Source organism: Chlorocebus sabaeus, chromosome 5 (assembly GCF_047675955.1).
Source record: "Chlorocebus sabaeus isolate Y175 chromosome 5, mChlSab1.0.hap1, whole genome shotgun sequence".
In the NCBI taxonomy this organism is placed as follows: Eukaryota; Metazoa; Chordata; class Mammalia; order Primates; family Cercopithecidae; genus Chlorocebus; species Chlorocebus sabaeus.
In genome coordinates this window covers 3,951,625-3,967,292 of record NC_132908.1, presented here as the reverse complement: position 1 = coordinate 3,967,292, position 15,668 = coordinate 3,951,625, and the positions used below count along the sequence as shown (strand labels likewise).

The following is a 15,668-nucleotide window of genomic DNA, read 5'->3' as shown; positions in this document are numbered from 1 at the left end:
GCTGCGTGACGGCAGATTGCAACAGTGGGGCCTGCTTGAATTCAGGGGGGCAGTCGTGGTTTCTAGGTGTGTCCCCACAGTCTGTGTTTTTCCTCTAGACCTGCCCTTCATGCGGAATCACATTTGCTCCCAAATCTGAAGCCAGCGCCGAGGGAGGAGCACCTCAAAACGGCTGCCAAGACGAGCATAAAAACAGCACCAAGGTAACAAGCTCATGGCTGTTGTTCCTGTCAGTTCCTCTCCTGGCGCATCCACCCAAGGTGACATTCCTGTCTTGTCGGCTTCTTAGTTCTGAGAGTAACTCCTCTTGGGTAACACCACTCCGCACCCACGGGCCCTCTGGGTGTTGAAGACACCGGCAGGGAGCTCGAGGGAGGGTCAGCAGGAACCCACGTGGAATCCAGCGCTCAGGGGCGGAGCTGGGCGGGACTCCTTTAAAGGCCAATAAGGGTGTAAAACGCGTGGATTTGAGCGTTTCGGGGGAAACTTGTGGTACTGGAAGCTGGACTCAATTTATGATAGAATACAGACGGGCGGAGACAAGAGGGGGTCTTCACGGCGAGAAAGGCTGGGTGAAGAGAGAGGGTGGGAGTTAGGACAGGTGGCAGGAAGGCTGCCAGGAAAACCAGACTTGGACACCAGGGCCAGGACTGAGCCCACCCATGAGAGCCTGTCGGGGGCTCATGCAGGGGGCTCCCCTGGGGCGCAGGCTCTCATCCTTCATCTGCCAAAGGATTGTGGGTACAGGTCACCCCGTGTCTTCCCACAGCCACGGTGGACACCCCCGACACAAGCCCCTGTTTCCATCCACCTTCCGTGTGCCCTGACAGCCCTGGACCCCTTGTCACACTTCTGGTCCCCCAACCCATGCACCCTGACCCCAGAACCCTGGTGCTGGCCTAAGCAGACTCTGGGGGCCTGGGCTCCTCACTTTCCTCCCTTCCCCTCCACCTCCTCACCAACTCTTCCCATGTCTCACTTTCCTGGCGGCCTGAACACCCAGCATTACCGCTGGGCGCTGTTGGGTAACAGGGAGGAGCAGAGGGGCGCAGTCAGGGCTGGGATTGGAGCAGGTCTGCAGGCGCAGGGGGGCGGGGGGCCCTTGCAGGGCAGAAGGTCCCACGCCCAGTGCAGTGGGGCCCCGCGGCAGAGTTCAGGGTGGGACCGGCGTGCGTGCCCAGTGCCCGGTGCCACTTCACTTCCCGTGTCTGCGTCCTCTTTGTCTCGAGGCAGGCTTCTGGAGGACCTAATCCCAAAACTCAGAACGGGCTTCTGAGCCCTCCCCAAGAGGAGAAGCTCACCAACAGTCAGACCTCTCTGTGTGAGATCTTGCAGGAGAAGGGAAGGTGGGCAGGGGTGAGCCTGGACCAGTCGGCTCTCCTTCCGCTGAGGTTCAAGAACATCCGGGAGAAAACGGACGCCCACTTTGTGGACGTTATCAAAGAAGACAGGTACGATTGGGGCCATCTGGGAAAAAGCAAAGGTTACAGGCAGAAGCCTCTCTGCCTTTTTCTTTTCTTTCTTTCTTTCTTTCTTTCTTTTTTTTTTTATGACAGAGTCTCGCTCTGTCGCCCAGGCTGGAGTGCAGTGGCGCGATCTTAGCTCACTGAAGCCTCCACCTCCCAGGTTCAAGTGATTCTCCTGCCTCAGCCTCCCGAGTAGCTGGGATTACTGGCACCCACCACCACACCTGGCTAATTTTTGTATTTTTAGTATAGAGATGGAATTTCACCCGTGGGCCAGGCTGGTCTCCAACTCCTGACCTAGGTAATCCACCTACCCCAGCCTCCCAGAGAGCTGGGATTACAGGCGTGAGCCACCACACCTGGCTTTTCTTTTTTTTTTTTTTTTACAGGCTAGGTCTTGCTGTGTTGCCCAGGCTGTAGTGCAGTGGCTCAATCTCAGCTCACTGCAACCTCTGCCTCCCGAGTTGAAGTGATTCTCCTGCATCAGCCTCTCACATAGCTGGGACTACAGGTACACACAACCATGCCCAGCTAATTTTTGTGTTTTTAGTAGAGGTAGATTTTTAACATGTTGGCCAGGCAGGTCTCGAACTCTTGGCCTCAGGTGATCTGCCCGCTTTGGCCTCCCAAAGTGCTGGGATTACAGGTGTGAACCTGTGCCCAGCCTAATGTTTACATTTTGAAATATACAGGCCCAGTCCTTTTATCAAATATTCCTGAAGTTGGGTTGGTCAGATTCAGGCTCTCCCTCTGGCCAGGCAGAGACTGCAGAAGGGATGCCATGTCCTTCTCAGGGTGTCCTTTCCAGGGACACGTGGTGCCCGTGTGTTCCTCATTAGTGATACTAATTTTAATTAGGCAAGGTGGTGCCAGGTTCTCTGATCTAGGGTTATTATCTTCCTCTTATGACTAATAAGCAATCTGTGGGAAGATACTTGAAGATCTTGTAAATATTTCATTCCCCATCAGAATTCCCTAGATTTAGCATTCACGGATGATTCTTGCCTCAGTCTTCACTATGATGCCTCAAAGGGTGATTTTCAGCCAGGCGTGGTGGCTCACGCCTGTAATCCCAGCACTTTGGGAGGCCGAGGCAGGTAGATCACCTGAAGTCAGGAGTTCAAGACCAGCCTGGCCAACAAGGTGAAACCCCCCCCCCCCACCCCGTCTCGACTGCAAATACAAAAATTAGCTGGGCGTGGTGGCAGGTGCCTGTAATCCCAGCTACTCGGGAGACTGAGCTAGGAGAATCGCTGGAACCTGGGAGGCAGAGGCTACAGAGAGCCAAGATCACGCCACTGCGCTCCAGCCTGGACAACAGAGCGAGACTCTGTCTCAAAAAATAAATAATAAATAAATAAATGGAGCAGCACAGCTTATAGCAGGGTCACTTCTGCCACTTGTCTGCTAAAATGTGACCCTGTGCACGTCCTCTCTACAGCTGTGTGGTGGCTCTTCTCAGTCCACAGTCCCTGAGTCGGGAGGAGAGAGGGTCAATGTCTTGGGACAGAATTATTTCTCTTCTGAGTCTGAGGATGTAGGAAGTTACTGGATACGTGTCACAGAAAGGAGTGTCCGCTGTGCTGCAAGGAGAGGAAGGGGCGCACGTGATGAGCTCTACTTTGTGTTAGGTGCACGTGAGGCACTTGATGTATTTCACCTGATTTACTTCATTTTTCTCTTTTTTTTTTTTTTTTTGAGATGTAGTCTTGCTGTGTTGCCCAGGCTGGAGTGCAGTGGCGCCGTTTCGACTCACTGCACCCTCCATCTCTCAGGTTTAAGCGATTCTTCTGTCTCAGCTGCCTGAGTAAATGGAATTACAGGCACCTGCCACCATGCCCGGCTAATTTTTGTGTTTTTAGTAGAAATGGGGTTTCACCACATTGGTCAGGCTGGTCTCGAGCTCCTGACCTCAGATGATCCGCCCGCCTCGGCCTCCCAAAGGGCTGGGGATTACAAGGATGCGCCCACACGCCCAGCCTCATCTAATTTACTTCTGATAGTCACTGTATGAGGGAGAGAGGCTAACACAGCTATATTTGCTTTCTGAAATCATGTTAACATTCCCTTAGTTTCTAGTAATTTTCTGCCGTATAGAAAGGATATTACTATTTGCTGGCAATTCATAAATGAACGAAAGAGTCATGGAAAGCGGGTTTGATTTCCCTGCTATTAAAATCACTGAGGTTTATCATTTTGCAGGTTTCACATGCAATCTGCATATGTGACAATAGCACCAAAATTACGCTAACTATCAACACAATTTTGTGATAACAACCTGTTAGCTTTTACGGTGGCAATTACTGTCAGTGCTCTGAATGACAGGACCGCCGGTTCTGAATTATGGTTTCATTTGAAGCCTCCGAATCCGCGTAAGTACTCTCAGCACAGCGATCTGCGTGTTCTTCACCAAAGACCGTTTCACAGAACAGAAAAGCTGCCCTCATCTCCGAATCCTGGATATGAGGAAGGTGTTTTCAAAAGCCTCAGCGGCTCATGCCTGTCACCCCAGCACTTTGGGAGGCCAAGACGGGGAGATCTCTTAAGCCCAGGAGTTCGAGACCAGCCTGACCAACCTGTTGAAACCCTGCGTCTACTAAAAAATACAAAAATTAGCCGGGCATGGTGGCGGGCGCCTATAATCCCAGCTACTCGGGAGCCTGAGGCAGGAGAATCGCTTGAAGCTGGGAGGCAGAGGTCGCAGCGAACTGAGATGGCTGTGCCACTGCACTCCAGCCTGGGCGACGGAGTGAGACTCTGCCTCAAAAAAAACCCCCCAAAAAACCAAGGTTCCGATGATGTGTGTTATAATCATGGTGGATGGTCATTCTTTAATGGAGGTGGACCACAAAATATGATTATGCTTAGAGTCACAGAGGACCTTCCAGAGATCTGTTTGAACAAGGGGCAGCTGAGCGGCGTCTGGTCTGTGGACGCTTTGAGACGCAGCTGTTGTAGTGACCTAATGAGCAGCGTTTTGGTCGCTAATTGTGATCTGAAAACATCGGTACGGTGATGGTGCTGGGCATTGATCGACTGCATTTGTTGTGTCTTCCAGCCTGATGAAAGATTATTTTTTTAAGCCGCCCATTAATCAGTTCAGCCTGAACTTCCTGGATCAGGAGCTGGAGCGATCCTACAGGACCAGCTATCAAGAAGAGGTGTGTTCGTTTCTCCTTGTGCTTTTACTGAGGAATGTGTCTGTTGTTCTCACGGGGTCATTCACTGTTAGTTTTGTGCTTTAGCAAGGGATGCGAACATGAAGGCTAATACTCATTTCCCACACTCTGTAAATCCTGAGTGGCAACTGTACGTGAAATGTCTCTTTGCAAAGGAGGAAAAAAACCTTTCTTTAGCCCTTTGTCTTAAAGCGCAACCTCGCCATTAGTAGACCCTTTCCTCTGCGGCGGCGTCTCCAGGACCCTGTGGCTATCCCCAGTCTTGGAAGGGACTGCCCCCACCTCACCTGAAAGGGAACCCACCATACCTGCCCTGGAAGGGACCCCCCAACCTGCCCTGGAAAGGGGGCCCCCCACCTGCCCTGGAAAGGGGATCCCCACCTACCCTGGAAGGGCCCCCCCCGCCTGCCCTGGAAAGGGGGTTCCCCCCACCTGTCCTGGAAGGGAGCCCCCGCCCCACCTGTCCTGGAGTCTTGGGTGAGGCTCTTCTCTATCTTTTGCCCTCCCTGCTTTCTTACCCTGAGAAGGACCCAGGAGACCTTCACCTCTCTCTCTCATCTCCGGCTCCACGTTTCCTCCCCCGCCCCCACCACCTTAACCCCTTGTCCTTGACCTCTCAGCCCATCGCCCAATCCCACTTCCTCCAAGAAGCTCTCCATGACCTCAGACTGGATTGTACTTCCCTTCATACACTTCCTTCTCCATGTGTGCCCCATTTTGGAATCTTGGGTGGTTCTGGATTCGTGTTCCTCCCTCCCTAGATGCTCAGCTCTGTGAGGTCCCTCTCCTCCAGCCCCTCTCACAGCCTCCAGCACAGTCCCAACGCTCACAGTGCTCTGTAGGGACTTGCTGGAAGGAATAATACAAGAACCTGGAGCCTGGTTTGAATCCTGGCGGCTTCCCGACTGCATTCTCTCCTCCGGGCCCAAACCTAACCTCTGAGTATTCCCAACTCAAGAGTGGGTGCCCTCCCCACCCAGAACAAAAGGGATTTCTCACTCTGATTCCCTTGGTTCCTCCAGCAGGTCTTCATTAAACTCTGTGGTGTCCTGGCCTGGGCTCTAGAAAGACCCTGGTGAGCCCGGTAGAGCCAGTTTATGCCTCGTGGGGTGGGAGGTGCCCCCTTCCGTCAGCCTCCAAGGGACAGTGAATATCCGTTAATGTCCCAGACACAGCTCCCGGAGTGGACTTGCAAGTTGACTGGTTGGTGGCCTGTAAGGCTCAATATTATCTCATTTAATCCTCATAGCAATGCTGTAGGGAAGCTGATGATTATCCTCATTTTACCAAAGAGAAAGCTGAGGCTGAGAAAGGCTGAACAGGTGGCCGTGGTCCCATAGCCGGGGTTGGACACGAGCGGTCTGGCTGCCAAGCCAGGCATCTGGGCCGCTTCTCGCCCTGCACTGCTGAGCCTCCCAAACAGCAGACATGTCTGCCATCCCTTCCTAAAGGCACCAAATGTACGCTCAGCCTCTGCTCTGCCGGAGACTGTTCTTAGTGCTGAGGAAGGGGGAAAGATGTGGCCTGATAGCGAGCAGGAATTAGAAACAACATCCGAAGCTGGAGGTCTGCGAATGCCCTCCCAGCGCACGGCGAGGCACCAAGCCCAGGCTGGGGGCTCCAAGGTGGGAGCTCCTGAGCTTGCCTCGGTGGGGAGACTAGGAATTAATGGAATGTAGGAATGAGGGAACATTCTGGAGAGTGGGGCAAGCACCCACAAACGTTAGAGATACCAAAGAGCCCGGTGCGTCCAGGGAGTTGCAGGTGCGTCCAGGGCGGGAATGGCAGGAGGTGGCAGGGGCTAGTTTATGGCTCCCACACCATGGACTTTATGGCAAAGGCCATGGGGAGCTGTTGAAGGATCTGGAACAGGTTGTGTTTTAAGATTACACAGCTCACACCTGTAATCCCAATTACTCGGTAAGCTGAGGCAGGAGGATCACTTGAGGCCAGGAGATAGAGCAGCCTGAGCAACATAGTGAGACCCTGTCTCTTAAAAAAAAAAAACATGGCCGGGTGCGGTGGCTCACGCCTGTAATCCCAGCACTTTGGGAGGCTGAGGTGGGCGGATTACCTGAGGTCAGGAGTTTGAGATCAGCCTGGCCAACATGGTGAAACCCCGTCTCTACTGAAAACACAAAACTTAGCCGGATATGGTGGTGGGTGCCTGTAATCCCAGCTACTTGGGAAACTGAGACAGGAGAATCGCTTGAACCCGGGAGGCGGAGGTTGCAGTGAGCCGAGACCACACCATTGCACTATTGCACTCCAGCCTGGGCAAGAAGAGCGAAAGTCTGTCTCAAAAAAAAAAGAAAGAAAGAAAGAAAAACATGTATCAGCTGAGTTTTGGAGGGTGAAAAGAGTGTGGACAAGACAGGAGGCCACATGACAGGTGGGAGGCTGTTACCGAAACTCAGGACAGGTGGCCACAGGGTCCCGGTGGGTAGGAAAGGACAGACACCGGGACAAGGGAGCCTCCCAGCTGGCCTGCGTGTGGGGACTCATCGTGCTGAGGGCTCCACGTGGGTACGTTCCTAGCCTAACATCCCACCGCCCACAAGGTGCGAGTACTGGTTTATCCCTGGTTTTGGATGGAGACTGAGGCATGGCTGGGTGGGTATCACAGCTAGTCATGGGGGAGTGACTTGAGCCCTGGCAGCCCCGCCACAGAGCCTGCGCTCTGAGGATGGTGGGACAGCCACACCCAGAGACCCTGGGATGTGGGCAGTGAGCAGGGCAGAGCCAGTGGCACCGTCCCTGGGTTTGGAGCCCACGGGGAGAGAGGGCGAAGGAGTATCATAACGTGGGGGAGCGTTGTTCTCAGTGGGACTGGTACAGGCGGCACTGCCGGGATGCACAGGGGTAGGGCAGGTGGGCCTGGGGAGCCTCTGGCATCAGGGCCGGGGGTGGCTCAGAGGGAGAGGCTGGGGCCGGGACAGGTGTCTCTGGGAAGCAGCAGGGCAGGCAGGAGCGACCACAAGGGAGGTGGAGGGAGGAGCGGGGCCTGTGCCAGCATCCATGGATGGGGCAGTTCTACAGAGGAGATGGTAGCCCCAAGAGGGAAAGGCCCTGCACGCGAGCCCTTGGCTTGGAAGGTGGGAGGTGTGGGCTCTCGGCAGGACAGCAGCCCGTGTGGAAACCTTCTGGCCTCACATGTGGGCAAGGCAGTGAGGTCTCGGGGGACATGCGTGCTCCCGGCCCTGACTCGGACCCCTGATGGGCACTAGATGGAGCCCCAGAGAAAGGGGACGTGCGTGTGCCTCTGCCAAGGCGGGTGGGCATGGGCAGTGTCACCCCTGAAATTCCCACACCTGGCCGGGCGCAGTGGCTCACACCTGTAATCCCAGCGCTTTGGGAGGCTGAGACGGGCGGATCACGAGGTCAGGAGATCGAGACCATCCTGGCTAACGCGGTGAAACTCTGTCTCTACTAAAAATTACAAAAAACTAGCCGGGCGAGGTGGCGGGCACCTGTAGTCCCAGCTACTCGGGAGGCTGAGGCAGGAGAATGGCGTGAACCCGGGAGGCGGAGCTTGCAGTGAGCTGAGATCTGGCCACTGCACCCCAGCCTGGGCGACAGAGCAAGACTCCGTCTCAAAAAAAAAAAAAAAAAAGAGAGAGATAGAGACCATTCTGGCCAACTTGGTGAAACCCCGTCTCTACTAATAGTACAAAAACTAGCCTGGCGTGGTACCGCGTGCCTGTAGTTCCACCTACTCCGGAGGCTGAGGCAGAAGAATCACTTGAATCCGGGAGGCGGAGGTTGCAGTGAGCTGAGATCACGCCATTGCACTCCAGCCTGGCAACAGTGAGACTGTGTCCCCACAGCCTCTGGAAAAAAAAAGAAATTCCCACACCTTCTGAAGGGATTCCAGGGTTGGGACCGGACTTGCCCTTCCGGGGCACATGGACACCTGCAGAGCCTCTAGGTTCTTTGGAGGGAATTTGGAACCAAACCCCGCCCCCAGGTTGTCCTGGAGGGGTCCAACCTGGCATCAGGGCTGACTGGCAACCTTGCTCCCACCGTCCAGACTCCCCCTCCTCCCTTCCCTCCTAGTTCCTGGGAGTGGTCAAAACACCCGGAGCTGTTTTGTCCCACGGAACGCACACTGCACCCAGGGCTGCCGCGAGACCTCTCCGCTCCCTGCGTCTCCAGCCCCCGCCCCCAGCCCGAGCCCGGCTGGGATGCTGAGTGGACACCCATGGCCTCTTGGGTTGCCAGAAGGTTGCAAGGCCAAATGGAAAGGAGCTGAACTTTCTGCATCCCTCCCTCTCCCAACCACAGCCTCTGCCTTTGGGTCCTGCTCCTTCCTCTAGGTTAGGGGCACACTCAGGAGTCAACCGGTCCACGCCGAGTCCTGGCCTGGCTCCTCGTTCACTGTGTGCCCTCAGGGTAGCCCCTGGCCTTGGCCTCCCAATCTGTACACCCAGATGGGTGGTGGTTCCTGCCTGTGGGGTGTTGTGAGCATCAGTGGAGATCGCACCTCCTCAGAGCCCTGCAGGGCCTGGGGCTGGTACACCTCTTGGACATGTCAGCATCATTATTTCTCCCCCTCAACTGCCGAACACTGGTGCAGGCCTCTCGTGTACTTGGCCCACCTGCCTGTGTTTCCTATCCCTGTCCCTCCCACCTCCCGCTGTGAGCTGCCCAAGGGCATCATTTTGCATGGGCCCTGGCCCCAAGCACAGAGCCAGGCCCCGTAGGTTCCCAGGCAACGATGTGCCGCTTAAATCCCCCTCAGCCAGTTCCGCCCTGAAGCCCCCCTTTCGCATCTGCTGAACCTAGGACTCCGCCAGGCAGCAGGAGCTCCCTGCACATTGCTGTCGTGGAGCTGCCTTACAGATGCAGAGACCTCACCTGCGCCAGTCAGTAACTCATCTTTCAGCTCAATATGTAACGTGTCTGTGAGAATGTGCTGGGTCATAATCAGTTGCTCTGTGACCCTGGCAGGGTTTTTGTTTGTTTGTTTGTTTGTTTTTTGGAGACAGGGTATCATTCTGCAGTGGTGTGATCGTAGTTCACTGCAGCTTCAGACTCCTGGGCTCAAGTGATCTTCCCACCTCAGCCCCCCAAGTTCCTGGGACTACAGGCACGAACCACTAGGCCTGGCTAATTAGTTTATTTTTGGTAGATGGGGTCTCTCTCTGTTGCCCAGGCTGGAGTGCAGTGGCATGATTATAGCTCACTGCAGCCTCAAACTCCTGGGTTCACACGATCCTCCTGCCTCAGCCTCCCGAGAAGCTGGGACCACAGTCACGCACTGCCATGCCTGGCTAATTTTAAACTTTTTTGTAGAAATGGGGTCTCACTGTGTTACTCAGGTGGGCGTTGAACTTCTGGGCTCCAACGAACCTCCTGCCTCAGCCTCCCAAAGTGTTTGGATTATAGGCGTGAGCCACTGTGCCCGGCTCCCTGGACAAGTTTAATTTCTCTTTCCTCGGACTCCCCAGTGTTAAATGGGGTAGTAGAGGGAGACAGCCCTCCGAGAGCCTTCCCGTCCCGTGCCTGGTCTGGAGCAGCAGCACTCAGTATGTGTTGCCTGTTTCTCCATCTGAACTGCACTCCTGGCCGCCCGTGGCCACCCAGTCATTCTGCTCCACTCCTGCTCCAAACAGGTCATAAAGAACTCCCCTGTGAAGACGTTTGCTAGTCCCACCTTCAGCTCCCTCCTGGATGTGTTTCTGTCGACCATAGTGTTTTTGACGCTGTCCACCACCTGCTTCCTGAAGTACGAGGCGGCCACCACGCCTCCCCAACCCGCCGCCCTGGCTGTCTTCAGCGCGGCCCTGCTGCTGGAGGTGCTGTCCCTTGCAGTGTCCATCAGGTAAGCGCCGCGTGGGCTGGGTCTCCAGCTCTGAGCCGTTAGCTCCCTCTTCTGGCTCTATGGCTTATGGCTGAGCAGTTGGACTGGTCTCCAGCCAGCTGTCCCTGCTGGCTTATTCCTGGAGATGGGCCCCTGTGTCCTCCCCCGGCCCTGTGCCCCGGCATCCTCCCTCCCTCACATTGGTCCAGATGCGGGGGACCACCTCACTGGAGGGGGCAGTGCCCCGCAGCCCCGCACCCCGCAGCTCGTCCCTGGATCTCCAGGGTGAGAGACTGCAGAGGAGAAGGTGAGAAGATAGGAAATGATCTGGAGGAAGGAAAGGAAAATACATGAGTCGGGGCAGATGATAGTCGGGGCTGGGTCAGCAAGCGCCTCTTCAGAGTGCAGGAGCCAAACATAGACCCATAGCAGCATCTCCGCGTGCTTGCCTCAGGTGGTGGTCTCTTGGGTATGACGCCAGCAGAAGAAAGAAGAGACGAGCTCAACTTCATCAAAAGTTAAGCCGTTGTGCTGCAAAGAACATCAGGAAAGCGAAAGAACCCACAGAATGGGAGGGAACATTTGCAGATCAGGCCTCGGACAAGGTCTAACATCTAGAATGGATAAAGAACTCATACAGCCCAATAATAGAAAGCTCACTTTAAAGGGGACAGAGGCTCCAAACAGACCACAGGTGCGTCTTGGGGAAGCCGGGCTCTTAGGACCAGCCCGGCTCCCTGAGGGGTTTGCAGCGTCTCAGTATTCCTGAGCAGGCAGGTGGCCCTGGGCACCGCAAGCCCCTTTCATGGTGCTGTCACCCTCAACAGGATGGCTGCCAGCCTAGCAGAGTCCTACTAGCAACCGTGCCCAGGAGCTGGGCTTCAAACAGACCTGGGGAGGCAGCCCTGACCTTGAGCGTCTGCTGCCCTTATCCAACATCCCAGGGCAGAGACGAATGGCTTTGAGTCTGGCCCGAAGCTCCGGAATGCTGGCTTCTCCCATCTGAGGTGGGCAGGCCGGGATTCCTGCCTCCTCCCTCCCACCTGTGCTGTACCCAGGATCCTTTCGCCGTGGGTCATGCTCTCTGTGGCACGTGCTCACTGTTTCCCAGAACTCTCTGGGCTCACGTCCCATCGCCCACAGCGAGCAGCCCTCTTCCTGGCACAGCCTTCCGTCCTGCCTCAGTGCCCGCCTGTGCTTCTGGGGACCCCTCCCGAAGGAGCCGTTGTCCAAAAGCCCTTCCAGGGCCTGCTTCCCCAGAACCCAAACCAGGCATCCTCAGGCCCCTGGTTGGTTTGTTTTTCCTCTTTAAAAAGATCAGCTTTAGGCCCGGTGTGGTGGCTCACACCTGTAATCCCAGCACTTTGGGAGGCCGAGGCAGGTGGATCACCTGAGGCTGGGAGTTCGAGACCAGCCTGGCCAACATGGCGAAACCCTGTCTTTACTAAAAATACAAAAAAAAAAAAAAAAAAAAGCCAGTCTTGGTGGTGGGTGCCTGTAATTCCAGCTACTCGGGAGGCTAAGGCAGAAGAATCACTTGAACCCAGGAGGTGGAGGTTGCAGTGAGCCAAGATCACACCATTGCACTCTAGCCTACGTGACTCTATCTCAAAAAAGAAAAAAGGATCAGCTTTATTGTGACATGATTTACATACAATAAAGTCATTCAAGTGGGCAAAACTCAGTGATTTTTAGTAAATTTGAAGAATTGTATGAATATCACCACTCTTTAAGTAAAAGAAACCCTTCCCGGTGGGCAGTCATTTCCCCAGGTCTGCCCTCCCTGGCCCACCATCAGGTTTTCCTCTAACATGGGTGGTTGTAGCGTCTTGAGGGCTCTGAGGCCAGCATTGTCTCCACGCCTTTTTACTTTCACCCTGTAACCGTTATTCCCTACTCCTTCAGACCCAATTCTAAAGCATGGAGGCCAACCCCGGTCTAGACTGCCGAGGGCGGGGGTGAGGTGTGCTGGACCCGCCTGCAGGGACACACTCCCCAAGCTTCTGGTGAAGGTGGTGGCTGCTGCACCCCTAAACAGGCCTCTGGTGGGATTTAGTTCCATTTACCAGGAATCGTCAAGCCTGGGAGAGGCCCAGACCCTGAAAGGCATCCCTGGCCCCTCTGAGGGCCGTGTTTTTGACCCCAGCTTGTCGGGAGCCTGCGCTGTGGGGTGTACGGGTGCCCCATCCCTTTCCTGTACGGGAGGAAAGCCAGGCGCCTTCTCAGTGACTGGCCCAGGCCCCGCCTACCGCCTCCAGGAGGCTTCCTGCGTCTCCCTCTCTACTCTGCCCCGGCAGGCGTGAGGATGGCAGGTCTCGTTTTCAGATCCCTGCAGTCTCGGGGACCAGCATGAAGGCCCCCCGCCACCTCGCATCTTTCCTACTCCTGACTGGGAACTCGGTTCCCTCTGTCCCCCCTCCTGGGGCCTCTGTATTCTGCATATTTGTGGTTATTCTTGGAAATATTCCAAAGCCTTCATTATCCTTTAAATATCAGGAAACCAGGGCTGTCCAGTACCCTAAAAGGGTGAGACTGTGCCTGCGTCCGTGTGGGGAATGGCTGGAGGGTGAGCGTTTCCTCACCTGGCCACACCACGCAGCCAAGAGGTAGAGGCATGGTAGGTGTTCAGGCCCGAAGGCCGGGCCACCGGGCGGGGCGGGGGGCTTTGTGCCAGAGGCTCTTCAACCGCGGCCCCCGTGCAGCCTCTCCTGAGGCAGGGACAGCAGGCCCATCCCCAGCTCCCTGGCAGCAACCTTGAGAGAAGGACTGTCTTCCCACGAGGACCCCACACCCTCTCCTCATCTCCCCATGTGCCCCCCTCCATTGGCCCAGCGGTCCCTGGGCTCAGCCAAGACCTGTTCCTCCTCCTCACAGTGGTTCTTGGCCCACACTCTCCGCTGCTTCTTTATACAGAACTTTTTATTGTGTCAACATCACACTCCTGAAACGGAGCCCGCGGAGACACACACCTGCGGAAGGAGTCCGTGCATACCGTCGCTCTGCTCAGAACGACGAAGTCTTTTCACACGAAATACGTGGTGCTGGACCTCACGAACGACAGGGCCCTGCTGCCTGGAGAGTCCTGAAGCCGCACACACGCGTGATGAACGTGACAGCCCAGATGCAGACGGCACGCGTGTGCGGGTTTAGTGGTCCAGGTGCCACGAGCCGGGTTCGGCATGTGATGTGATTTTCTGAAACACAGAACAGGCCTTGGCGATGACCCAAACAGAGCAGAGATGACCACCACTCAGTTTTCACAGGAGCTGCCCTCCGGGAAATCCAGTGTGTCAGCGTCACCGCAGAGCACTCTCTGTTTGTAGATGGGACACAGGCTGTGGGCTAAGATGCTGTCAGCAGCCTTCCACCTTTGTGGGTGCCTAGTGGCGTGGCTGCTGTGTGGGGTGCAGGGCAGAACCTCCCTGGGTAGCACCTGCCCACATGCAGGATGCCTGTGTCCCTGGCACCTTCCCACCAGATGCCAGGACCACCTCTCCTGCTGCGACAACTGCAGGGGCTCCACAGAATTCCGGGGTGCCTCCAGAGCTGCCCCCATCAAGACCTCCTGCCTCAGAAGCTGATGGGAGCAGGTGACGGCAGCGTGGTGACCCCCAGGAGACTCTCCTTGCGGCCTGTAATACTCTCACGTGCTCTCTGAGACAAGCGGAGCGTGTGCTTTTCACAAGCATATTTTATCAGAACGCAACATGTGGCCCTAGAGTCGGGTACAATGAGCTGAGCCCGGCTTCCTTGCCTTCTACCAAAAGTGAGGGAGACAGACCCCCCACCCCACACCTGCTTCCACGCCCATCCCAGGGGCAGCATGGGAGAGAGCGGAGGGCAGTGCTGGCTGCAGCCTTGCGACTGTCTCCTGGCCCATGACCCACTCCAGGCCCCATCACTCCTACTAACCCCTGTCCCTCTCGCAGGATGGTGTTCTTCCTGGAGGATGTCATGGCCTGCACCAAGCGCCTGCTGGAGTGGATCGCCGGCTGGCTACCGCGTCACTGCATCGGGGCCATCCTGGTGTCGCTCCCCGCACTGGCCGTCTACTCCCATGTCACCTCCGAATTTGAGACAAACATACACGTAAGTAAAGGCTCAGGTGTTTTATTTCCATGTTCTCCTGGACTCCCTAATCTCTCTTCTTTAAATCACTTGGGATAGCAATTTAAAAATAAACCCTTTGGCTGGGCATGGTGGCTCACACCTGTAATCCCAGCACTTTGGGAGGCCAATGGGGGCGGATCATGAGGTCAAGAGATTGAGACCATCCTGGTCAACATGGTGAAACCCTGTCTCTACTGAAAATACAAACAATTAGCCGGGTGTAGTGGTGCTCACTTTTAATCCCAGCTACTCGGGAGGCTGAGGCCGGAAAATCTCTTGAACCCGGGAGGTGGAGGTTGCAGTGAACTGAGATTGTACCACCGCACTCCAGCCTGGGTGACAGAGCGAGACTCCGTCACTAAATAAAATAAAATGGGGCCGGGCACAGTGGCTCACGCCTGTAATCCCAGCACTTTGGGAGGCTGAGGTGAGCAGATCAGATGAGGTCAGGAGTTCAAGACCGGCCTGGCCAACATGGTGAAACCCCGTCTCTACTAAAAATACAAAAATTAGCTGGGCGTGCTGGTGCGCACCTGTAATCCAAGCTACTCAGGAGGCTGAGGCAGGAGAATTGCTTGAATCTGGGAGGCAGAGGTTGCCGTGAGCTGAGATTCCACCACTGCACTCTAGCCTGTGCGACAGAACGAGACTCCGTCTTAAAAAAAAAAAAAGATCTGGCCAGTCACAGTGGCTCACGCCTGTAATCCCAGCACTTTGGGAGGCCGATGCGGGCGGATCATCAGGTCAGGAGATCGAGACCATCTGGCTAACACGGTGAAACCCAGTCTCTACTAAAAATACAAAAAATTAGCCATGCGTGGTGGCAGGTGCCTGTAGTCCCAGCCACTTGGGAGGCTGAGGCAGGAGAATGACCTGAACCCAGAAGGCGGAGCTTGCAGTGAGCCGAGATCACACCACTGCATTCCAGCCTGGGTGACAGAGCGAGACTCCGTCTCAAAACCAAATAAAAATAAAATTAAAAACAAAATAAAAATAAACCCTCGAAGAGGCATGAACTCTTTTGCTATCCTGAGTCGACTTAACACCGGGCTGCCCAGATGCTCACGCCCTGGCAATGGCTGGGCTGGGGAGTCCCCATTGGGCACGAGT

General features: G+C 55.5%; 1 protein-coding gene across 3 annotated transcripts in view; it reads left to right on the top strand.

Moving 5' to 3' along the window:
* The window catches only part of ADCY9 (adenylate cyclase 9), a 156,125-nt gene that overhangs the window by 125,539 nt on the left and 14,918 nt on the right, over positions 1 to 15,668 (top strand). For 2 of the 3 annotated variants that reach the window (XM_007984098.3, XM_007984107.3), the window contains exons 4-8: positions 99 to 260; positions 1,234 to 1,451; positions 4,525 to 4,627; positions 10,261 to 10,469; positions 14,378 to 14,537. In XM_007984098.3, the coding sequence (XP_007982289.3) occupies positions 99 to 260; positions 1,234 to 1,451; positions 4,525 to 4,627; positions 10,261 to 10,469; positions 14,378 to 14,537 (852 nt within the window). The remainder of the gene's footprint in view (positions 1 to 98; positions 261 to 1,233; positions 1,452 to 4,524; positions 4,628 to 10,260; positions 10,470 to 14,377; positions 14,538 to 15,668) is intronic. The other variant, XM_007984114.3, reaches the window with a different exon arrangement.